Source organism: Dasypus novemcinctus, chromosome 9 (genome assembly GCF_030445035.2).
Source record: "Dasypus novemcinctus isolate mDasNov1 chromosome 9, mDasNov1.1.hap2, whole genome shotgun sequence".
Lineage (NCBI taxonomy): Eukaryota > Metazoa > Chordata > Mammalia > Cingulata > Dasypodidae > Dasypus > Dasypus novemcinctus.
In genome coordinates this window covers 108,614,344-108,639,254 of record NC_080681.1, presented here as the reverse complement: position 1 = coordinate 108,639,254, position 24,911 = coordinate 108,614,344, and the positions used below count along the sequence as shown (strand labels likewise).

General features: G+C 53.6%; 1 protein-coding gene across 4 annotated transcripts in view; it reads left to right on the top strand.

Moving 5' to 3' along the window:
• Positions 1-23,534, top strand: part of RPS6KA1 (ribosomal protein S6 kinase A1) — a 37,384-nt gene extending 13,850 nt beyond the window's left edge. For all 4 annotated transcript variants that reach the window (XM_004478774.4, XM_071217627.1, XM_058304059.2 and 1 more), the window contains 20 exons: positions 284-400; positions 651-732; positions 3,118-3,198; positions 3,382-3,461; positions 4,445-4,551; positions 5,505-5,542; positions 5,882-6,024; positions 6,402-6,472; positions 6,746-6,834; positions 7,806-7,870; positions 8,130-8,232; positions 10,079-10,209; positions 11,341-11,466; positions 11,658-11,747; positions 12,128-12,286; positions 20,387-20,548; positions 20,760-20,836; positions 21,063-21,180; positions 22,063-22,200; positions 22,579-23,534. In XM_004478774.4, the coding sequence (XP_004478831.1) occupies positions 284-400; positions 651-732; positions 3,118-3,198; positions 3,382-3,461; positions 4,445-4,551; positions 5,505-5,542; positions 5,882-6,024; positions 6,402-6,472; positions 6,746-6,834; positions 7,806-7,870; positions 8,130-8,232; positions 10,079-10,209; positions 11,341-11,466; positions 11,658-11,747; positions 12,128-12,286; positions 20,387-20,548; positions 20,760-20,836; positions 21,063-21,180; positions 22,063-22,200; positions 22,579-22,701 (2,100 nt within the window). In that variant the 3' untranslated portion in view covers positions 22,702-23,534. The remainder of the gene's footprint in view (positions 1-283; positions 401-650; positions 733-3,117; positions 3,199-3,381; positions 3,462-4,444; positions 4,552-5,504; positions 5,543-5,881; positions 6,025-6,401; positions 6,473-6,745; positions 6,835-7,805; positions 7,871-8,129; positions 8,233-10,078; positions 10,210-11,340; positions 11,467-11,657; positions 11,748-12,127; positions 12,287-20,386; positions 20,549-20,759; positions 20,837-21,062; positions 21,181-22,062; positions 22,201-22,578) is intronic.
• The last annotated feature ends 1,377 nt before the right edge of the window (positions 23,535-24,911 follow it).

Sequence of the window (24,911 nt, the reverse complement as noted above, 5' to 3'; positions counted from 1 at the left end):
GGCTGGGCCTGGGCGTCCCTTTTCCCCTGTTGGGGCTGGAGCAGCAGGAACAATGGGAGCAGTGCCTTGCCTGACCTGGCACCTTGGTGGTTTGACCCTCTCCTGTCTTTGAGGCCTCTTGGGCTTGATAAACCCGGAGGCAGTCAGGGCAGCTGTCCTGCCAGGGTAGTGGCCCGGTCAGGCCTGCAGTGCCCTGTGTACTGAGGTCCAGTGGGAATGGTCCTGGGGTGGGGGGACAACCCCTGCTGGGCTCTCCATGCCCACCTGCGCATCCTTCTGTCAGGATGAGGGCATCCTCAAGGAGATCTCCATCACGCACCACGTCAAGGCTGGCTCCGAGAAGGCTGACCCGTCCCATTTTGAGCTCCTCAAGGTTCTGGGCCAGGGATCCTTCGGCAAAGTGAGTCCTGAGCCCACTGCTGGGAGGGCAGCCCTGGTCATTTCAGAGGTGGGGGGTGAGGAGTCATCTTGGGGTTCAGGGAATCTGGAGGTAAAGGTTGATGGGTCTGAGGGAAGGGTGAGAAGTCACTTTGATGCCTGAGGAGGGCAGAAGGTCAACTTGAGGCTCAGGGAAGTCAGAGGTGAGGAGGGTGGGAGCTGACTCTCTCAGGTGCCCCCCCACCCCCACCCCAACCCTGCTGCCCTCGCAGGTCTTCCTGGTGCGAAAGGTCACCCGGCCTGACAGTGGCCACCTCTATGCCATGAAGGTGCTGAAGAAGGCGACATTGAAAGGTGAGTGAGCCAGGGTCCTTGTGTGAGCCAGGTTGGGGCCAGGGTGGAGGGAGACAGCCTAGCCCTCGAGGCCTTGGAGCTGATGGGAAGGTAGTTTGATTCTTAGGAGCACCTGGTCTGAGAGAGGAGAAATAGGCTGGTTCTCCATCCCTCTTCCCCCAACCTCCCCACACCTGCTGGGGAAGGCCAGGGCCTGTTCAGAAGAAAAGTTGTCAGGGCATCACCACCTCCCTTCTGTAGTCAACTGCCAATGACCAGGACTAAAGGTGACTGTCTGGAAGGAGGCAGTGGGGCAAATGCAGTGTGTTTCTTGTGGGTGGAGGACCTCAAATACTCAGCATCAGGTTGGTCGGGCAGGGGCATTCTAACTGTCGGCAGGGGTGCTTCATGATGCAAGAGTCTGGAGGAGACCTCTCTGGCCACTTGGCTTAGGGGTGGAGCAGGGTGTGAGAGAAGAGGCAGGTAGCCCAAGGAACTATCTGGGCCAGGCAAGAGGGTGAGGTAGAAGCAGGGCCATGGAGATGTATGGCAGGGAGGTTCAGAAGGGAGCCCCAAGCCAAGGTCTGGAATTCTGGGGACCTCCAAAGGGTATGAGGATGGTTGGTAACAGGCTTCGGGCTGGACATTGACTGGGTTTAGCCTGGGAACCAGCATGGCCACGCACCAGATGGAATCAGAGCATGGTCCTGGCTGGGTGGGGTAGGTGGGGACAATAGACGGTTTTGGCCTCCAGGATGTTCTGGGTTATGGGCCCTTGAAGGGCTGTCTGTGGGGCGATGGTAGCTTTGGTATCTCAGGGCCAGTTGGGGTGGAGTCATTCCCCAGGAGAGCCAGAGGGAGGAGAAAGCTTGGTCTCTACCCATGAAGGGCTCCCAGGCTGAGACAGGCAAAGGTCGTCAGACACTGGCAGTGGGGAATGATCAGTGGTGTTGACACCAGGATGGATGCCCAAGGTCTGGGGTTTGCCCAGAGGAGGGTGGGCTGTGGCTCAGGGTGGGAAGGCTCAGATTTCTGAGTATACTATGGAGTAGCCATTTGAGCTGTTTGAGGGACAGGTTAGCAGTGTTTCAGACAGAGAATGGTAGAGGAAGGGCACCTAGGAAGGAGGGACACACTGAGCAAAAGTGTAGACACCGGAAGATACAAGTACTATATTTGGGAACTTAGGATAATTGACTCCAGACCGGTCCCTGCCATGTCTAGCAAGGGAAATAAAAAATTAGAAATGGAGGGGAAGTCTGCCACAAGTACTCTAGGAGCCCAGAAGGCCCCACTACAGCTTGGGTCTTTGTGTACCTCAGCTTTGTCCTCCTGGCCAGAGGAATCACCCCATCCCAGTTGATTAAGGAATGCTTCCTGGAGGAGGTGAGGCCTGACTTGAGTCAAAGAAGGAGACTGCGTCAATGGTTCCCAAACCTGCTGGTGATCAGAATTGCTTGGGCACTTTTATTCTTAAATTCCTGTTTGAGTGGCCTCATTGTTAAAGCAAATACCATGTAAAGGGTTGGCTTAAACAATGGGAGCTTGTTGGCTCGCAGGTTTTGAGGCTAGGAGACATCCAAATCAAGATGTCATCAAGGCGATGCTTCCTTCCTGAAGACTGACGTACTGGCGCTGGCTGCTGCTGATCCTTTGCTCCTGGGCTCCTCTGTCATATGGACAATGCACATGGCAGCCTCTCCTGGCCTCTCCCTTCTTTTCTGTATTCCATTGACTTTTGGCTTCTGGCTGCTCCCTCTATGGCTTTTTTCTTTGTCTATGAAGCCTTTAGTAACAGGATTCAGACCCATCCTGGGCCACACTTTAACTGAAGTAACCTCATCAAAAGGTCCTATTTTCAAGGGTTCACACCTGCAGGAATGAATTAAGTTTAAGAACATGCTTTTCTGGGGCACATAGATCCAAACCACCACAATGCCCAAACCCATGAATTCAAATTTTAGGACCAGGGCATCTGCATTTCTAACCAGCTCCCTAGGTGACTGTTTGCCCCAGCCTCCAGGCTGGAATTTTTATGCCAGATAAAGAGGAGGCTAGTAAAGGCATCCTGGGGGAGCCCTAGAGGCAAAGGCCTGGGTGGGGGGTGGTCTGAGAAAGCAGAGCACACAGGAAAAGCAAGTTGCTCAGGCCTGTGGGATTGAACGGCCTTTGATGGGGCATGGAGGGAGACAGGGAAGTAAGGTGGGCAGGGGCCAAGGGGACAAGGAGCAGACCCAGGAGCCGGGAAAAAGCTGAGAAGGAAGAAGTCTGAAAATTGAAAGTCCCGAAACCCTCGGTGACAATATCCAGGAACAAATGGCAAAGAAGATCCCTTTCTTAGCCAGGTTTTGGGAAGTGGCTGGCCTTTGGGAGGAGCTCAGAGTATCTTCCTTTTCCCTTGGCCAGTGCGTGACCGCGTCCGGACCAAGATGGAGAGAGACATCCTGGCAGACGTAAACCACCCATTTGTGGTGAAGCTGCACTATGGTGAGAGCATAGACCCCACCTGAGCTCCCACCCTGCCCGCCAGCCTTCACCTTGTCTATGGGCTGCTGCCTCCCCTGTACCTGGTCCCACCTCCCCCAGACAGTCCAAGGGAGCCAGGACTGTGTGGGGGTGGAGATCCCAGGACCTAGCTGCCTTTACTACTGCCCTTTCCCCTCTCCCCAGCCTTCCAGACCGAGGGCAAGCTCTATCTTATTCTGGACTTCCTCCGTGGTGGGGACCTCTTCACACGGCTCTCTAAGGAGGTGAGCTGATGACCCACTGACAGAGGGCCCCAAGATGGAGCTGGGGGGACAACGAGGTCTCCCCTCCCCAGAACATGTCCTGGGGCCTGCTGAGACCTACTAGCAGCCCCTGACTCAGGAAACATCACCCAGCCAGGGCCAGAGGCCACACGCTGACAAAGCCCCTGAGAGTTCCCTCAAGATGGGCTGAGGAGGGTCAGGCCCTGGGCTCTGGTGCCACCCTGATTCTGGGAAGGTAAGAGTGACTCATCTTTCCACCTGGGCAGGGCCGAGAAGACAGAGGAGAAGCCGAGATCCATCCAGAAAGCTAGAAACTTTAACATTGTCATCCCATTAGGGAACCAAAAGGATTTTGAAATGATATAAAAGGATTTGAGTCATATATAAAAATGAGACCATAAATACAACTCAAACTTTAAAGAGAACCAATAAATATTTATTTTAATGTTTGACTAGGTAATACTATTACATTATTCAAAAGAAAAATATTCATTAAGAAGTCTTGCTCCTCCCCCTACCCCTCTACCTCTCATAGATAAACTTTTTTTTTTTTTTTTTGCTTCTTAACCTTACCATGTTTCTTTTGCAAAGGCAAACAAATCTGATATGGGTTCTGAATTCCCTGACTCCACTTTCTTATCTAAAAAGTATCATTCTGTTGACACTGTTCTGTAGTTTGCGTTTCTCCTTTGACAGTGTATCTTGGAGATGCAGCCATATGAGCACATGATTTATGGCTGCATAGCACTCCATTATGTAGAGGAGAAATGGTTTCCTGCAGTCTTCTGCTGTTCCCAGCATTTTGTGATTCCAAACAACATCACAATGAGTGCTTGTATATTACTCATTTCATACTTCACACCTTTATAAAGAGAAGGGACTATGGCAGGTGGACCCTCAGGACCTCAGGCTGCTGACTGCACAGGGCCACACCTCCTGATTAAGAGGGGGTCCCAGCTGAAGCCCCCTACTGCCTGTTGCAGGTCATGTTCACGGAGGAGGACGTGAAGTTCTACCTGGCCGAGCTGGCTTTGGGCCTGGACCACCTACACAGCCTGGGCATCATTTACAGAGACCTCAAGCCCGAGAAGTGAGCGAAGCCCCCTGCCCCGCCCCAACCTCCCCGCCGGGTGGAGAGGCAGGTCTTGGGGCCTCTTCTCGGACTGGGCCACACTCACGAGATGGGCTGGGTCTTCCCAAGAAGGTCCCCTTCTCTTGGGCTGGTGTGGAGCGGGCTGGTGGCAGCAGCAGGCTCCTCTCTATCAGGGGCTGCGTGTTGCTAGTGCCGCTGTTACTGTGCTGGCCCCGTCTGGGCAGGTGTGTTGCCTGCCTTGTTTGCTAATCCTTTGGAGTTAGGTAGACCTGGATTCAAATCCTGCTAGTTCTGTGACTGTGGAGAGTTACCTAACCGCCCTGAATCTTAGTTGCCCCGTTTTCAAAATGGGGCCATAATTTTATTTTATTAAATTTTTTTTCTCTATTTTTTAAAAAAACGTTACCATGTTTTATTTTTTATGCTGAGTTGTGCCTTTCCTTCTGGAATTGTGAGTGAACACAATAATAATTCCTGTTTACACTGTGAAATGAATATTGTTACAGAGAACAGACCAGAGGCATTCTCGCTGTCAAGCTAATCAGGCCTTGTGGGTCTGTGGGCTACGGAGAAACCACTGTGGTTGTACCTACTGATGTTTTCTGTCTTTTGGAGAATAAATTTGGGTGGCTTTTTATTCCCAAGAAATAAAAGGGGGGCAGGTCGTAACAGTAGCCACCTCACCCAGTTGTTTCAAGGATTAGCAAACCAGGCAGGCAACAGATCCGCACGGCAGGGCCTGGCGTGTAACGGCAGCGTTCTGGAAGGTGCCGCTCCCCAGCAGAGGTGAGCCTGCTGCCACCCGCCCCGCCCTCCCCTTCATCAGACAGCTCTGGGGACAGCGTTCCTCTCCGGGTGGGGTCCAGCCTTCACCCCTCCCCGACATGGTGTCACCAGAAGCCACGGCAGGGCCACCGCTGGGGGCCCTGACGCCCGTCTCTCCATTACAGCATCCTTCTGGATGAAGAGGGCCACATCAAACTCACTGGTGAGCAGAGGCCACCTGTCCCCTGGGTTCCCAGGGGGAGGGCAGAGGGGACTCCTCATGGGTCTTGGTTGAGTTCAAGGGCCTCGCCCCTCCAGAGAGCCTGGGCCAGGCCCAGGGATAGAGGTCAGAAGCCCATGCCTCAGACGTGAAGCACCCTGGGTTTGAATCCCAGCTCCTGGCCTGGCTGGCTGTGGAACCTTGGGCCAGTGACCTGAGCTCTCTGGGCCTCAGCCCTATCCTGAGTGTCAGTCTCTGGGGTAGGGGAAGGGGGTGTGTAAGGGGTGGCCCGAGGCAGGCAGGGGCTCCTGAAGATGTGTTCTCTTGCTCTCCTGGCCACAGACTTCGGCCTGAGCAAGGAGGCCATCGACCACGAGAAGAAGGCCTACTCCTTCTGCGGGACGGTGGAGTACATGGCCCCTGAGGTCGTCAACCGCCAGGGCCACGCCCACAGCGCTGACTGGTGGTCCTACGGGGTGTTGATGGTGAGCGCCCAGGCAGGGGCGAAGATCCAGCTCAGGCCTGGGCCTCAGTTTCCCCATCTGTGCCGTGAGAGGGTTGATGGTCTTAAGCTTCTCCCAAACTCCTCAAACTGAACTGGACTCGTTCTCTGCCCAGATGCAGTCTCTTTCCTGGGCAGGATCCCAAGCTGGGCCCCACCTGGGGTGCCCCTAACCCAGGACTGGGCCTCTCCTCTGCCTGGGGACCCCTCCCCCGCCGTGGCTCCCGATGGTCTGAGGTGGGCTTGGACACCCAACAGGCCCTCAAGAATCTGGGGAAATGGCTGAGGGGCCTGGGCCGGAGGAGGCAGGGGGAGTGGGAGGTGGGCCCCAGGGCCTGAAAAGATGCTTTTCCTCTGCAGTTTGAGATGCTGACGGGCTCCCTGCCTTTCCAGGGGAAGGACCGGAAGGAGACCATGACTCTGATTCTGAAGTACGCGCCTGTCCCTCCCTCCCACCTTGGGCCTTAGTGAAACCCTGTTGATTCTGGCCTCGGGCTCCATTAGTGCGGCACTCCTGGGCTAAGCGTCTGCTTTCCAGGTCCCCCTTTTATCCACCAGGGCCCGTGGGAGGGGACCCCTGAAGCCTCTGGGAGGTGAGGGAATGGGTGGTTTGTCTGGACTAAACGGGAAACTAGATCTGGACAGACGGGAGGGAGACGGGGCCTCCGGGGCGGGGCCCTGACGAGACCTGGGGGCTGTTTCAGGGCGAAGCTAGGCATGCCCCAGTTTCTGAGCACGGAAGCTCAGAGCCTCCTGCGGGCCCTGTTCAAGCGGAATCCTGCCAACCGCCTGGGTAAGCGGCCCCCCGCGCAGGGAGGGCGCGTGGCGGAGGGGAGCGGGGTCCAGCTGCAGCCTAGGCCACCGGGCCACGTTTAGGGCTGAAAGGAGCCCTTGTCCTTTGTGTGGGCAGACAATGCCGCCGGCCACCCTGCTTTCTGGCTGCATGTGTGGTGGTGGTGGTGGGGGTGACTGCGTGTAGGGGGAAGGCAGGAACTGAGTCATCCCCACTCCCCCTGGGGACAGGGACAGTTTCCCACACAGCTCCTCCTCCAAGGCTGCTGGTGCAAGAGAAGGGGCATGAGCTCAGCCCCGGTTCTAATCCCAGCCCCGTGCGGGTCCCACTGCCTGGCACACAGTAGGCGCTCCATAAATATCTGTCGAGCGAATGAATGCCCTATTTGGGCGGGTGACCCGAGGCAGGTGCTTTCACCTCCCTGAGCCCCTGCCTCCAATTGAGGATGATCCCAAGCTCACAGGCTGTACTGATTGAAGTGTGTGAACGTGCCAGCTCCCTTGGCTCCTGGGTTCACCTGGGCCATGGCTGGTTTTATAAGGCCCAGGCCAGGTCTTTGAGTTCTGATGGTGTGAGAGCCTGTCGAATGGTTGAGAAGTGCAGTGGGATAAGAGCAGAAGAGATGAGGCCTGGACTGGGGAGGGGGATTGGGGGCCCTATGGAGATCTTGGAACAAGTCCAGGCCTGTGTGGCCTTGGACAAGTTGCCTAACTTCTCTGGGCCTTCCTGCCCACCAGCAACATTGGAGCTTGATCTTAAGGGGCTCCAGAAAGCAGATCATGCTGAGTGGGCACCAGCACGTGGTGCTGATACCCTGGTGGATTTGAAGGCAGGGGGAGCCCTTCCGTCCTCCCTGCTCCTTGTGGACTGCTCCGGCAGCCAGTCCCAGACACAGTGTGGCCACTTGGCAGGCAGGTCGGGTGTCTGGGCTGGGCTGTCCAGTAAGAGGCCCTTCATCTGGACTCTTCCAGGCTCTGGCCCTGACGGGGCAGAGGAAATCAAACGGCATGTCTTCTACTCGACCATTGACTGGAACGTGAGTGTGTCCATCGTTCCAGGGCCCCAGCCAAGGCTTTGACTGGGTGGACCTCAGAAAGGGTAGTGGGAGAGGACCTCTGCTGACCAGGGCCTCGGCTATGGGGCCAGAGGGTGACAGCCTGGCTTTGGAGGCCGATGCCCCTGTCTGCTGGCAGTGTGGCCTGTGCTCCAGACCTCCCTCCTGCACGGAGCACCTGGCGGGCTGTCGGGGGCTGGGAGGAGCCTGTGGTGACCAGAGCACCCGCCCTGCCTTACAGAAGCTGTATCGCCGTGAGATCAAGCCACCCTTCAAGCCAGCTGTGGCTCAGCCTGATGACACCTTCTACTTTGACACAGAGTTCACATCCCGCACGCCCAGGGGTGCGTCCCTTGAGGGTTTTGTTTTGGGCTGGTATGGGAGGGAAGCAGGGAGTCTGGGCACCCCGGGACGCAGGGCTGATCAGGGACTCTGGCAGGCCCAGGTGTGTGGGCCAGAGGCGGGTGAGTTTCTGGCTCCATGTGACTCTCTTTGTCCCTGGCTCACTCTGCCTGACTCTTCCACTCTAGGGCTCTGTGGACCTCTTTGTGTCTGGGTGAGGGAGTGGGAGTAGGTGGGTGGTTGAGGCTACAATGAAGAAGGCAGGACCCCTGCCCCGGGCGTCTTTCAGCCTCTGGGAAGACCAAACACATCAGGGTCACACTTCATCAGGGCTAAAGAATCTGACCCAGCAAAACTGCGTGGTGACAGCACCCACAGGTCAGGGGCCAGTGTGGGACTGGCTTTGTTTGGCGTGAGAGCTGGGCCTTAGTGAGGTTCATCTGGACACGGACGCAGCCACAGACCCATTGACTCCCTGGGGCTGCTGCGAGAAGCTGATGAGAGGCCTTCTGGGAAGGAGGTTGCTAAATCCTAGCTTTCGGCCAGATGTTAGGGAGAGTGCTAGCTCTGGGAGTAGCTAGCAGAAGGGGTTTCAGCAGAGGGGGTGCTTTTTTTGCTGCAGCTTGCTTATCTCTGATGGCAGGGAGCTCAGCACTCCTCCTAGCAGTTGTTCTGTCTTTTTTTTTTTTAAAGAGTTATTTATTTATTTCTCTCCCCTTCCCCCGCCACCCTGGTTGTTCTCTGTGTCTATTTGCTGCGTCGTCTCTGTCCACTTCTGTTGTTGTCAGCGGCATGGGAATCTGTGTTTCTTTTTGTTGTGTCATCTTGCTGTGTCAGCTCTCCGTGTGTGCAGTACCATTCCTGGGCAGCCTGCACTTTCTTGCGCACTGGGCGGCTCTCCTTACGGGGCGCACTCCTTGCGTGTGGGGCTCCCCTACGCGGGGACACCCCTGTGTGGCAGCGGCACTCCTTGCGCACATCAGCACTGTGCGTGGGCCAGCTCCACACGGGTCAAGGAGGTCTGGGGTTTGAACCGCGGACCTCCCATGTGGTAGATGGACACCCTAACCACTGGGCCAAGTCTGCCACCAGTTGTTCTGTCTTTATTCCATTCTCAGACAAATAAGTACCAGGCAGCTACTGTGTGCCAGGCATGGAGGGCATGACAGTGAACAAGACAGACCCAGGCCCTGGCTGTAGTGGAGGGAGACATGGAGACAGTTTCCAGCAGCATGACAAGTGCAGCTTAGTAGGGGCGAGGGAGTGAGAGGAGCGGTGTCAGGCTTCTCAGCGGCAAGAGCGTGGAAGCTGAGCCTTGAAGGGTGGACCAGGAGTGGATCACCCAGTTAGAGGGAATGGCATGTGCGGTGGCTCAGAGACCCCTTTAAGGGACAGAGGAGCCCAGTGTGGCTGAGCTGTGGAGTTGGGGGAGAGGAGGCAGGGCTGGATCACAGAGCTCACCTGGCAGGCCAAGGAGTCGGGCTTTCTCCTGAGCTCAGAGGGGAGCACTGAGGGGTGAGCAGAATGGCGATGTGATCAGATTTGTCATTGGAACCACCCCTCTGGTGGCTGCACAGCAGGCCTGAAGGGACAGACCTGAGCGGGGGCGCTGGGAGGAGGCGAGGTGAAGTGACTTGGCCTGGGCTGGAGGCCAGATGTGGAGTCTTTCCTGCCCCTGGCATGTCAGGCCGGGCTGGTCTAAACACACATTGTACAGCTGGGCTGACGAAGGTCTGGGGCGGATGGGCTCTGCCTAGGGGCCTGCGGTGGCCGCTTGCTGTGCAGGCCTTGAAGCCCGGGATTCCCCTTTGCTGGGCGCTTCCTGAGGCTCACTTCCTGCCCCCACAGACTCCCCGGGCATCCCCCCTAGCGCTGGCGCCCATCAGCTGTTCCGTGGCTTCAGCTTCGTGGCCACCGGTCTGATGGAGGAGGATGGCAAGCCTCGGGCCCCACAGGCACCGCTGCACTCGGTGGTACAGGTGAGGGAGCAGGGGCTGCTGCCCGGTTGTCCCCTTCCACCTAGCAGCCACAGGCAGGCTGGCTGAGGACAGAGGCTCTGGAGCTGGACAGAGCCTTGATGCCACCGTGGAACCCATAGGTCCTCCACCGTCCCTGAGCCTCAGTTTCCTCATTTGTAAAACGAAGGTGATAGTACCCACCTCACTTGGTGCTCCTGAGGATTGACGACAGCATGGATATAAAATTCCTGGAACAGGGCCAGGGACACTGTAGGACCAAGATAAATGGCAGAGGGTGCCCAGGGTGGTGGGGCAGTGGGTGGCTATCAGGGCCTTGACAGGGACGAGTGGCAGGAGGCTTGTGTCTCCTCACACTTGCCTCCTGTTTGTACACTCACAGTGCTTCTTGGGAAATTCAGGGATGAGAGGCAAGAATGTCAACTTTGGAGCCCATTGCCTGGGTTCAGAGTTTCTAAGGTCAGGGGCTTTGGGTCCCTCATCTTCTCAGTGCCTCAGTTTCCTCCTCTGTAAAATGGGGGTAACGATAGAGCCTTTTTCCATAGGATTGTTGTGAGGCTTACATAAGTTAATATGTGTAAAGTTAAGGTGACTCTAATTTATTTTGCCAACCGGGATGTCTTTGTCCTTGGCCAATGTTAAACCAGACTGGATGCTGGAACCACAGGCAAAAACCAGGGCTGTTCAAGGCAAACGGGGACGTGTGGTCACCTGTGAAAAGTGCTTAGCAGGGCCTGGCCACAGAGAGCACCATATGAGCATTTGCTGTGGTCACTGCCTCAGAACCTTGAGACATCCCAGGAGGGACTGTGACCCCCTGGAAAGGCCCGGCTCAGGGCTCCGTGTCCCTCCCAGGCCTGGCTGGCCTCCTCAGAACCTCTGGGGGTGTGTTGTAGCCCTGTTGCCCACTCTGTCCATCCTGTCACCACAGTCTGCAGCAGGCAGACTGGGAGCCAACCAGCCTCCCCATCATATAGAGTAGAAAACTGAGGCCCAGAGAGGGACAGAGTCACCCCACCAGCGCTCAACTCCAGACTTCCTGAGGCTATCTCACCGTGCCAAGGCCTTGGTGCTGGGGGACGACACCTGGCATCGTGGAGCAGGGGGTCAGCCCAACTCTTGGGTCTCCTGCAGCAACTTCACGGGAAGAACCTCATTTTTAGCGACGGCTACATGGTAAAGGAGACCATCGGCGTGGGGTCCTACTCCGTGTGCAAGCGCTGTATCCACAAGGCCACCAACATGGAGTACGCAGTCAAGGTGGGCCTCCCGACCGTGTTTTGGCTGAGGCCAGTAGACCATGGCCCTTTGCGGGAGGAGGTGCCTGAGGCACTGTGGCTGGGTGAAAGGTGTGCAGCTGAGACTACCAGGCTCTGCCATGTGGGCCCTGTGTCAGGAAGGGACCCATGTCTCTCCTCCTGGCACTGCCACATGCACCCCTCTTTCCTCAGGTCATTGACAAGAGCAAGCGGGACCCCTCGGAAGAGATTGAGATTCTTCTGCGATATGGGCAGCACCCCAATATCATCACCCTGAAGGATGTGAGTGGGGGTCCTTGAGGCTGGGATGGGATTGGGGACTTGGCCCTCCAGGGTTTATTGGGGGGCCGCCATGGGGAAGGGGATCGGGGGCTCCTTGGTCCCTCCAGTCTGGCTGCCCCCCAAGAGCTGCCCAGTCCAGACTTGGGTGTTCTCTGAGATCTTTCCTGCTCCACAAAGGGCAGAGCCAGTGCCAGCCTCGCCCTGTCCAGAGAGGACAGGGGCCCAGAAAGGTGAAGCCCTTCCTGGGGCCACCAAAGCACAGAGCAGGACGTGCACCCAAGGCTCCAGCCTCCTAGGCCAGGTCATTCTTCCCTGACTGGATGGTCAAGGGCCCAGGCCTGGCCCTGGGAAGAAGGGCCTGACGGCGGAGGCCCCCACAGGTGTACGATGATGGCAAACACGTGTACCTGGTGACGGAGCTGATGCGGGGCGGGGAGCTGCTGGACAAGATCCTGAGGCAGAAATTCTTCTCTGAACGGGAGGCCAGCTCCGTCCTGCACACCATCAGCAAGACCGTGGAGTATCTGCACTCACAGGGCGTAAGTCGGGGTAACAAGGTGGGGGGTGGGCTGCCAAGGGTCATGCCATCAGCAGAGTATGAGGAGCATGGGCTGGCCCAGGCAGTGGCAGCCCCTACCACCCAAGGGGGTTCTGGAGGTGGGCAGCGGGCTGGGCAGACGGATGGATGAATGTAAAGAGGAAAAGGAGGGAGGGGCAGAGAGATGAGGCCCGACTATGAAAAGGAAGGATTATTAAGTACCTACTACGTGCCAGGCACCCTGCTAGGTTCTTTCCCTACGTTATCTCTCTGCGTGCTCACAGCAGCCCTATGAGGGAGGTACCATTATTGGCCCCACTTTACAGGTAAGAAGACTGAGGCTCAGAGATGTGAGATCACTTGCCCAAGGTCGTGCAGCCAGGGAGGGATGGAGCCAGAATGTCGGACCTGGGGTGGTTTTTAAGCCATAGAGCATCAGGGCCACTGGGACATCAGGGAGATAAATTTGACTGTGAGTTCGGCTGCTTGGACAGAGGAAGTAGATGCAGAGGAAATGTTGCTGGAGACACAGCAGTTGCTGCCGAAGAGGGGTGGGTGCAGGCCACCGAGCCTGGCCTTTATTGTCACACAAGGAAGGCTCTGGACACCTCGGGCGAGGCCTGGCAGAGCTGAAAGGCAGTGGAGCTGCTCCTTCCAGTGCATTAAACCGTAGCGATAGGGCGAGTTTCTGTCTCTACGATGTGATACTCTAATCAGGGTGGCGGTTAAGAATGCAGGTCTGGAATTGGACTGCCTGGGTCTGAGTCCTGCCTTCTTCAGGGACCGTCCGTGGGGTTGAGAAAGCCACTTCACCTCTCAGAGTCATTTCCCCATCCACAAACTTATGGTAAGCGCTGCCTCACAGGGTGGCCGTGAGGATGGCGGGAGGTGCCACGCCGGAAGGCACCCGGGCCAGGGCAGGCTCCTGGTAGACGCCACAGAAACGGTAGGGAGAGAGAGGGCTGGATCATTGCCATAAAAATAGTATAGTGAACCCCAAATTCAAAAATTGTCAAGATTTTTACCATGCCTGCTTCATCTCTCCCTTTCTTTTTCTTTTTTCTTTTTTTAAACTTTCTTGCTCTCTCCCTTCTTCCTTCCCTCCCTCTTTTTGTTGTGTTTTGTCAATGAAATATTATTCCCAATTTTTTTCCATGAAAACAAATTGTCTAACTCATTTTTATCTGGAAAAAAACAAAAGTTTAAAATGGAATGGCAAGCACTTTGACATGTCAGTAGTTGTCATTTTTTAAAATGGTATTGCACTTTATTGCTAACTTTTTATTGAGGAAAAAAGTTCAATCCTACAGAAAAGTTAAAAGAATAGTACAGTGGAAACCATTTACCTTCTGGATCCACCAAATAGTAACAGTCTGCCAAATTTGTTTTCTCTCCTTTCTTCTCTGTCTCTCTTTATGTATAAAATATCTCAGTTTTTGCTGATGCATTTGAAAGGAAGTTGCAGACAACATGATACTACCTGTAACTGAAGTATTTTAAACATTTCCCACTAGACTCTAGAAAGGGGAACATTTTCTTTCATGACAATTAACAATATTAACAATGATTTTTTTTTTTTCCACATAAATACCCAGTCCACAGAAACACTTCCCCTGTTGTCCTTTCAAAAATGTCTTTTTACAGCAGGTTCATTGGAATAAGGATCCCGTTAAGGCTCACACATTTCATTCAGTTGTAATATTCTTAAATTTCTCTCTTTGTAACTGCGGTGAAATTTGCGTACAGTGAAATAACAGATCTTCAGTGCACAATACAATGAGTTTTGCTAAATGTGTATATCCGTGTAACTAATCTCTCTAAGACCCTCCCTTGTTTTATGTCACCAACTTGGAGAAATGAGTTACTCTGTGAAATGTTCCACATTCTGAATTTGCCTGTTTTCTTCCTCGTGGCATCATTTAATTGTTTTCCATCACCCGTGGTAGCAAACTGGAAGCTGTGTATTTGTGTAGCACACTGCATGTTGCTGTGGAGTCTGGAGTAGATTCAGCTTTGGCTTTTTCTGATGGGTTGGTTTCTTTCTTTTTTTTTTTTAAAGGGGATAGTGGGGTTTGAACCTGGGACCTCAACCACTGAGCTACACCCCTCTCCAGATGGATTGGGTTTCAGAAGCACTTTGTGGGAGGTGTAGGGTGCACACAGTGCCCACATTGCCGCCCACTAGAGATGTCAGGTGGGGATAGTCTGATCACCCCCCTGTATAGATCCTCATCGACCTATCATCTAAAGGATTCATCCTTTGAGGATCTTTGCCTGAATCAATTATTTCATTCGGGTTTGTAAAATGGCAGTGCCTGATGGTCTAATTTATTAGTTCTGTTCAAAAAAAGAGAAAAAAGAATTTTACCTTATAACCAGAACTTCAGTTTGGTTACCACATGTGCTTTTAATGGTAACGTTTGAAGTGGCTTTGGTTTTTGAGATGGCCAGTGCAAACCGACTTTATATTTAAATGTCCAGGTGAGAAAGTAAATGTTTCCTTTTCCTGTTTGTTCTCAAGTGGGTGCTAGTTAAAGTTATTCTGAAAAAGGTTTAGAGGATAGAGTTGGAACCAGTGAGTTATCTAAGGCTCAAAGCTGGGAAGAACTTTCTAGAATGGGGGCTGCACCCAAAGGTAACACGTCCCCTCTAGCGGGTGTGTGCAAGCTCCAGGTATGGACAGCCACTGGGTGGGATTTGTTGGAGGACACTTTTTCCTTCCCAAAGCCAGCCATCCACAGAGCTCCAAGGTTTCTGGCCCTTTTCAGGGCACATGGTGTGGAAATAGGGAGGCTCTTCTTGTTGAGGTAGCCGAAGGGAGAGTCTCTGGGCTGATTTAGCATTGGCTGTAACTGGTCATCTAGAAGCTGGGACTCCCATAGGAGATTAGGGATGAGGGATGGGAAGGGTGACCAGGGAGCAGGGTCCCCTGGGACCTTTTTGTTTTCATGTTATCTTTTTGTTGAAATATCACATAAACCCAGAAAAGTGCACAAATCATAATGTACATGTCATACAATACATTTTCAAAAAGTGAATATATCTATGTAGCCAGCACCCATATCAAGAAATCAAGCATTTCCAGTGCCCCCGAAGCCTCCTCGTGCTCCTTCCAGTCCCTGCCCACCCACCCACAAGCTGACTTGGAATAGCTCAGATTAGTTTAGCCCATTTTTGAATTTTACATAAACATACTCTTTTTTTGTCTGGCTTCTGTCCCTCACCTTTGTCTCTGAGATTCATCCATGCTGTTGTGCGTGGCGGCAGTTCATTCATTCCCATTGCTGTGTCGTGTTCTACCATTGGAACATACGCAATTTAATTGCCCATCTTACTGTCCGGTTTGTGACTCTTATGACTACTGTTGCTGTGACATTCTAGTACTTTTTTGGTGAACCTATGGATGATTTTATGTTGGAAGTAAATCTTGGAGTGGAATTACTGGTCAGAGTATAAGGATACATTTATTTTTAGTAGATATTGCTGGTTTTCCAAAGTGGTTTTTAACCATTTACACTCCCATCGGAAGTGTTTGAGACTTCTGGTACTCACTAACAGTTGAGTTCTTCCAGCTCTTTAATCGTAGCCATTCTGGTGGGTGTGGAGTAGTATCTCATTGTGGTTTTAAATTGCATTTCCATCTTGATTGATGAAGTTGAGTGTCTTTTCATGTGTTCAATGGCCATTTGGATAGGCTCCTCTATGATATGCCTATTCAAGTCTTTTGTCTATATCTTAACTGGATTGTTTATATTTTTCTTATTTTGCAGGAATTCTTTATTCACTACATAGAGTCCTTTTAAGTTCCCAGCCCTTCCAGATTGGTTCTGTTAAGGTCCCTATCATTCTGGAGAGAGCCTGAGAACAGCCTTTGAGTCTGTGGAATTAGTAGAGAGTTGACTCCATGCTTTAACTTCTCTCTTTAACCAGATGATTCACACTGAACACTTTCACCTTTTTTTGGCTGGTCATATGCACCTGCTGCTGGCAGCTAACACTGCATAGCACTTTTCACAGCCAGGCAGGGTTCTAAGCACTGTACATATTAATCACACCAACAAATCCATGAGGAAGATACAATCGTTATTCCTGTTCTATAAGTGAGGGAACTGAGGCTCCGGGAACTCGAATAAATTGTCCAAAGTCTCACAGCTAGTCTGAGTCCCTAGTCTTTGCTCTTCTGCCTGTGATCAGATGCTGTTATGGACAAGAACTAATTTCTTGTCCTCTAATTTTTAAGCGCTTCTTTTTTATTTATTTATTATCCCCCCCCCCTTGTTGTTTGCACTCGCTGTCTGCTCTCTGTGTCTGTTCATTGTGTGTCCTCTGTGTCTGCTTATTTTCTTTTTAGGAGGCACCAGGAACCAAACCCAGGAGGCACCCAATCGTTTGAGCCATCTCCACTCCCTGCTTGTTGTGTCTCTCATTGTGTTTCCTCTTCGTGTCTCCTCATTGCATCATTTCATTGTGTCATCTTGTTGCATCAGCTCTCCACACCAGCCTGTCACGTCAGCTCACTGTCTTGCTTGTCTTCTTTAAGAAACACCAAGAGCTGAACCTGGAACCTCCCATGTGGTAGGTGGGCACCCAACTGCTTGAGCCACATCCTCTTCCCTTTAAGTGCTTCTTAACAAGCAGTCACTATGTCTAAACAGCCAGGCTCTTCTGGGGTTACTATAACAACAGCCACCGTTTCCCAGGCCCTGAACTGAACTTTCCTGGTGTCTTAACTCCTTGTTCTTCCTACATCCTGGAGCTGAGGTCTATCATTAGCCCCATTTTACAGATGAGGAAACTAAGGGCTAGAGAGATTAGATGATGTGCCTGAGATCACACAGCTACTGATGGTTCACCTGACTCCACATCTGACATCCCAACTCTGCCAGAAGTCACAGATTGTTGACTCACTTGCTACATTTGACTTGCAAATACATGTTGTTTAGCCTGCGAGATATGCAGTTGTTTTATTTTAATTTATTTTATTTTGTAATTTGTCTGCTTTTGAAAAGCTGGGCTTGAGCTCCTACACGGTGACTCTCAGCTGGAGCTAAATTGTGCCTTCCCCTTTACTCTGGGCATGTGCTGTCTGGTGTCTGTGGTTCCTCTCTGCCTCGCTTCACGGTTTGTCCAGCCTATTGCATGTCTTACTGCAGTGAGATGTGCGAATATACTTCCGCTTCCTCTCCCACCCCAAGCACACCTGGTGGGCAGATAACAGAATCACCTGTGGGGCTTTGTCAAGCTGTGCTCTGCTTCACCCCCCCAACCCTAATATTCTTTTTTTTTTTTTTTTAAAGATTTATTTATTTATTTAATTCACCCCCTCCCCCAGTTGTCTGTTCTCTGTGTCCATTTGCTGTGTCTTGTTTCTTTGTCCACTTCTGGTGTCGTCAGCAGCACGGGAAGTGTGGGCGGCGCCATTCCTGGGCAGGCTGCACTTTCTTTCACGCTGGGCGGCTCTCCTTACGGGTGCCCTCCTTGAACGTGGGGCTCCCCCACGCGGGGGACACCCCTGCGTGGCGCGGCACTCCCTGTGCGCATCAGCACTGCGCATGGGCCAGCTCCACACGGGTCAAGGAGGCCCGGGGTTTGAACCGCGGACCTCCCATGTGGTAGACGGATGCCCTAACCACTGGGCCTAACCCCCTAATATTCTGACACCTGCCGTGTTTAGCCACAGTTACTTGTGGGAGTTTATTTCCCAAAGTGTTATCTGTGCCACCTAAACTGGAAAGACCATGGAAGTACTGTTAGAACTGGATTCAAGTCTTGCCTCTGCCTCTTACTAGCCACAAGCAAGCCGTTTTTCCTCTCAGAGCCTCAGTTTCCTTTTTCTCTCAATAATCCCTGTCCCACCCACTTACCAAGGTATAATGGGCAGTCCCAGTGACAGCATGGCTGAGAAAGCACTTGAAAACCAGGGAGCTCACTTGTGCAGGGTGGTCAGTGTCCCAGCTGAGCTGGCATCCCTGCCCTCTAGGAATCGTGGCTGGCTCCTCTGCTTGGAAAAGAGAAGCATCTGCATTTCTGGGGGTCTGGGCCATACAATTATATTAGGAAGGAGAGAGCCCAAGGGGCTGCCCAGATGCTGCCCAGGAAGGGACTTCTACCAGGCTTGGAAACAATTCCCAGGGTGTTGCTTGGTCCACCCTGTCAGTGTAGCCCTTTCCTCCTCCTCTGCCTGAAGATGGACTAGGCCATGTCTAGCCTCCAACTTGCCCGCCCCATGGGCAATTGCTGGAGCTCTACTGGGGCTTTGAAAGGACCATCCCTATAAAGCCAACCAGCTTTGTAATCTATGAGGCTCAGCTAATCTAGCCCGGAAGGTCTCTACGTATTCCAGAGGTATAATGCATTTGTTCATTGCACGTATGTTCGCTTAGTACTCGTTCTGTGCTAGGCCCTATGCTGGGTGCTGGAAATGAACAGATGTTCCAGGGACAGATACGATATGGCCAAAGGAGACCCCAGTGGCCTGAGCTCAGGGGGATACAGCGGATAGTGAGGCTGGAATGAATGGCCATTCCACACCAGGCTGGGCCTTTGGGCTTCATCTTGAGGCAGCAGGGAACCACTGGCGATTTTTGAACAGGAAATGACGTGACTTAATCTTTCTGTCAGCCACTTAGGCAAGAGATGATGCTCCCTGAGCTAAGGTGGCGATGGTTTGATGCTGGCAAGGTAGGAGCAGAAGAGAGGGACCTGGTGCTGATAGATCGAGGTGGGCGAGGAGGAGGAGAGCAGACGAAACCTGGGGAGGTCCCTTTAGCTCAGGAGAGGAGCGGGAGGGGAGGACACGATGGGTGTGAGGCCCAGTGATCGCTGTCTGGCTGCCAGCTGGATATGAGCCTGGACTCAAGAAAGGTTGGGGAGATCCAGAATTGTCAATAATTGGGTGATAGGTGGTAGAACTGCACAGTGGGAGAGAGGGAGAGTTAAACGTGGAGTGGTCCAGCCTCTTCAGATTACAGATGGACAAACAGGCCCAGAGGAAAGACATCTACTCAAGGCCTCAGCAGTAAGTGGTGAGTGCCATTCATTCAACAAACGCCGAGTGCCTGCACGTGCGCTGCTGTTCCGAGTGTTGGGAAACAGCGGTAAGCAGTGCCTTCGTGGTCTGCACATGCAGTGGCTGGAGTCAGTAAGCATTCACTATAATGATGGTAATCCAGATAAAATAAAACACGGTAAAGAGACTAAGGAGTGCTGGGGCGTGGTTGCCATTTTATATGAGATGATCAGGGAAGGTCTCTGATAAAATGACGCTTGAGCTGTGACCTGAAAGAAGCAAGAGAATGAGCCGGGCAGATGTCTCAGGGAAGAGTTTTACAGGAAGCTGGAACAGCAACTGCAAAGACCCTGAGGCAGGAGCATGCTTGGCATGTCGAAGGAAGGATAAAGAGACTGGTGTGGCTGCAGCAGCCGGGCAAGAGTTGTAGAAGACCTGAGGGTGCAAGAGGTGTGGCGAGAGAGGGGCAGGGGAGAGAGCAGGTGGCCGCGTGGGCAATTGTGAGAGCTTTTCCACTCGAGAGGGGAAGTCTTGGATGGTTTCAGGCTGGCGAGTGGCACGATCAGACTTAAGTCCAACAGGATCACCCTGGCGTAGCGAGCAGACTGTCGGAAGCAAGGGCAAGGAGACCAGGCTGGAGGAAGTTGCAATAATCCAGGAGGGGGACGATAGAGGCCTGAACCAGGGTGCTGCCAGTAGAGGGGCTGAGACGTGGTTGGCTCTGGATGTATTATAATGGGAGAGACAACTTGCTGGTGGACTATTTGAGGAATAAGAGAAGGAAGAGGCATCGTGAAGAATTCTGGCCCGCGCCACAGGAAGGAAGGAGTTGCCGTTAGATATGACTTTGCGATGAGCAGGTCGGAGGTAAGAAACGAGGAGACCCCTTTGGACAGGTGAAGCTTGAGACGCCTCGTGGGCCCATGCGTAGATTTCAAGTAGGCAGCGCTGGCAGCACCAAGGGCCCACATTTCAGCCCCTTCCCTTCCTTTTGGATTCTGGATCCTTCTATCCCTGGCTTCCACCTTCCTCGCTTGCTCATCCTCGGCAGCCTCCCCACTTTGAGAGCTGACCCCAGCCCTCTTTCCCCAGGTTGTGCACAGGGACCTCAAGCCCAGCAACATCCTGTACGTGGACGAGTCTGGGAACCCCGAGTGTCTGCGCATCTGTGACTTCGGCTTTGCCAAGCAGCTGCGGGCTGAGAACGGGCTCCTTATGACACCTTGCTACACCGCCAACTTTGTGGCTCCTGAGGTGAGTGGCCTGGCTTCTCAGCTGTGAGGAGAGGGAGCCCTTGAGCCCCCTTCCAGAGGCCCCATGCTGAATCCAGACACGCACCGCTGCGGCCTTGGCCAGGCACCAAGGGAGGATCCAGCCGATGCCTGGGACCCTTGTCCTTCCCCTTTGGGGAGGAGTGGGCTTCCGCTGCCGCTCAGACTGACCACGCTCCCCTACTCCTTGTCAGGTGCTGAAGCGGCAGGGGTACGACGAAGGCTGTGACATCTGGAGCCTGGGCGTTCTGCTCTACACCATGCTGGCGGGGTGAGTGCCCGGCTGGCCTGGACCCCCTTCCCCACTCCCACCCCTTCCTCCAGCCCTAATGTTCAGACCGGGATGGTGCTTGTCTGATGGGAGAGGCTCAGCTCTGCCTTCAGCAGGGTCTGGGCCTAGAAACATGACCCTGCCTTTGGGAGCGCCCATTCTCCCTTCCCCCAGCCTCAGGATAGAGGCCAGAGGCTCTGCCCAGACTGTGTGGGCTTTTCCCCAGATACACTCCGTTCGCCAACGGGCCCAGTGACACACCAGAGGAAATCCTGACCCGGATTGGCAGTGGGAAGTTCAACTTCAGTGGGGGGAATTGGAACACAGTTTCAGAGACAGCCAAGGTGAGTCTGTCAGGCCTGCCCCAGCCTCATTTGGGAGGGGGGAGGCAGTATCTTATCCCAGGACTTTTCAGCAGTTGGTAAACAGGTGACCTCCAGCCTCATTTCTCCTAATGGAATGTTCTACAAATCCCTATTGCCATATTTCTCCAATGGAAGCTTCCCAGACTGCCCCCCTATTCCCAATTTTGTTCGGATAACCCGGTGATCATTTACTGGCCCTTGCCATGGGCCGAGCCCTGCAGGGCTAGAGAGCTGCATCAGTCATGCCCCCTGTCTTGTGGAAACCTGATGTGGTGGGAGACCCAGGCTTGCATGCAAGGAAGAAAGATGCCAGGCAGCAAAAAGAGGCAGGTGTGTGGGCAGTGGAGGCACAGAACAGCAACTGACCACACCAAGCAAAGAGGCCTTCTTGGAGGAGGTAGCATTTGAGCTTTCAGTATTAGCGGTAGTTTCCAGTTATTGGGAACTTCTGTGCCAGGCACTGCCTAGTAAGGTAGATGTTATTCTCTCTCTTTCCGAGAGGGGCAACTGAGGCTTAGAGAGTTGAGGTGACTTTCACGGAACACTCAGTTGATCAGTGAGTCAAGTTTGAACCTGAGTCCATCTTACCTCAAATCTTTGGCTCTTCTCACCTTCCTCAATGGCTTCTAGAAGGTGAAGGAGAAAGGGAAGGGTATTTTGGAAGGCCTTGGAGCAGCAAAGGTCAAAGGAGGGAAGGCCTTGGCAAGACTAGAACAGCATGGAGAGTGGACTGAAGGGGCCAAGGGTTTGGGCGTGAGGTGGTGAGACCTGATTGCTCTGTCCATTCCCCATCAGGGGGGGACAGCTGTCTGTTCCCACGATGGCCCTTCCCATCAACCCCCTTGCCCACTGTGCCCTCAGGACCTGGTGTCCAAGATGCTGCATGTGGACCCCCACCAACGCCTCACAGCCAAGCAGGTCCTCCAACATCCATGGATCACCCAGAAAGACAAGCTCCCCCAGAGCCAGCTGTCCCACCAGGACCTGCAGCTTGTGAAGGTACAGCTACCCCTGGCTCCTGCACATCCAGGGCTCAGGCCAAGGTGCCCAGGGGCGGGGACTTGGGGTGGCAGAACCAGGATATGCCATGTCTGTGCCAGGCTATGAGGTGGGGCAGAGGAAAAGCAGACACACCCTGTCCTCAGGGAGCCCCAGTCCAACACTGTACTCAGGATCCCTCAGTCCTCAGGGGACACAGCCCCTGGCCCCTGAAGCCCCCAGTCTGATGGGGGAGGCAGGCCAATCATCATGAAGAACCACAAGGCTGGTTTAGCGGAGGTTTGGGTGAGGTATGGCACATTGAGAGGGGCTGGCTGGACCCTGGAGCAACAGCCCCCACCCCCACCCTGTGAACTGACCTCCCCCCTTCTTTCCCAGGGAGCCATGGCGGCCACATACTCTGCACTCAACAGCTCCAAGCCCACCCCCCAGCTGAAGCCCATCGAGTCGTCCATCCTGGCCCAGCGGCGGGTGAGGAAGCTGCCGTCCACCACCCTGTGAGGGCCGGGGCGGCCAGGCCGCAGGGCGGTGAGCCCCGTGGAAGCAGCCTGATTCCCAGAGGGAGCAGGCCTGAGAAGCAGGGCGAGAGCAAGCTGGAGCCCCGAGGGGCCCAGGAAGCAGCCAGCTCGGATCACCCCCGTGAGGGTGTGAGAAGTGCCTTCTCCTTCCCCAGGACAGACTCTTCTGGGCTCAGGCTCTGCTGGTTGAAATCGATTCACTGTACAAACTTTTACTTTTTTAAAGGAAAAAAATGGCATTGACCACTGTGGATTTTTACAAGATCCATTCGCCTTTGCAGGAACAGAAATTGCCAGTGCAGCCCCTGAAGGGCACTGGGTCATGCTAGGGCTTCGTGCAGCTGCAACTCCTCAGAGCAGCTCTGGGGTCCTACCCTGGGGACCCGCACACTTGGCCATCTGTGGCCATCTGCCTACCCCTCCAAGGCAGTCCAGCGTCATCTTCCAGAGCCTTTGGCCATTTAGCAGAACTCACTCTATCCCGTCAGCTTTTCGGTTCTGTTCTGCTAGGGGTTCCGGAACCCCTAACTGCTAGAGGAGAGGACCAAGGCCCCACCGACTCCCAGCCCCAGGCACCAGCATCTGCATTGGCCGCAAGTGGGTCCCCTGCAGGCAGTTTGGGCAGCCACTGCGGGAGGAGAGGAAAGCACTTTTTGGCCTTCTGCTGGGGCCTGTGAGACAGCAGAGTTCACGGAGGGCCAGCGGCGTGGGCAGGCCAAAGGGTCTTTTTGTTTCGGTTTGTTTCATTTCTTCCTCAGCCGGTAACTCAGGGTTCATCTGTCCATGGCCTTTCTAATAAACTTACAGTTGAGTTGACGTGTCGCTCCTTCACCTTTCATCCCTGAATTTGCCCTCTCTCTGCTGTTGGCAGCAACAAGAAATTAGCCCAGCTGCTCGGAACTCAGGTCATTTGGAGAGCGTGCTGCCTAGCACATTCCTACCAGGGAATTCCATTATGGTATTGATAACAGTATCGGTATTATTAGCCCCTAGTTACCCCGTGCCGGGCACCATGCCTGGCCTTTACATGTATATCTCCTTTAATCTCAACAACCCCATGAGGTGGGAGCTAGTCTATTTAGCCTCGTTTTATAGGTGAGGAGCCAGGCTAACACCTATTCTGGCCCTGCTCCTGTCGCAGGCATTAGCATAGTAAACCAGGTGGACAAGGTCATTGCTCATGAGTCTTACCTCCCAGTGGGGGAAACAACAATCAACAGACCAAGGTCAGCTACTGATAAGACATGTGGAGAGTTCACTTGGGGTGAGGGATGGGGGCCACTGCAGTGGGGACGGACAGGCCTTTCTGGAAAGGGGAACCAGAAGCTGAGACCTAAAGGGTGAGAAGGAACCAGCCAAGCGCAGACCAGGAGGCAGGGGGCAGAGTCAGTGCAAGGGCCCCAAGCGGAAACCTGGCTGGATGTGCTCAGGGAGAGAGGAGGCTGATGTGGCCGTGACCTCAAGGTGAGGGCATTTGCAGAGGATGAAGCTGGGATGGCAGGCAGGGCCAGTCATGCTGGGCTTTGTGTAGGCCAGGGGAGGGAGTTAAGAGTTTAATTCTAAGTGGGATGCAAGTCCCTGAAAGAGTTTATTTAAGCAGGGAATGACCTGATTTGATTTGCATTTTTTTAAAGACTGCTATGCAGGGAATTATTGGGGTGGGGCGGGGGGCAAGGGGAGCAGGGTGACCAGGTTGGCAGCTACTGCAGTCCAGGCAAGAGGTATGGCAGGCTAGGGGGAGTGGACGGATTGAGGATATGCTTTGGAGGTAAAGTAGACAGCACTTGATGGTAGTTTGGATTCGGAGGTTATTTTTCTAAGAAGAGAGTTTTATTTATTTATTTTTATTATTGTCTTTTTTTAAAAAAGATAAATAGATCATGCAAACATTACATTAAAAAACATAAGAGGGAGAAGAGGATTTGGCTCAACAGATAGAGTGTCCTCCTACCACATAGGAGGTCCAGGGTTCAAACCCAGGGACTCCTGACCTGTGTGATGAGCTGGCCCATGCACAGTGCTAATGTGCCAAGGAGTGCCCTGCCACGCAGGGGTGTCCCCCACGTAGGGGAGCCCCACGTGCAAGGAGTGCGCCCCGTAAGGAGAGCCACCCAGCATGAAAGAAAGTGCAGCCTGCCCAAGAACGGTGCCGCACACACGGAGAGCTGACACAGCAAGATGACGCAACAAAAA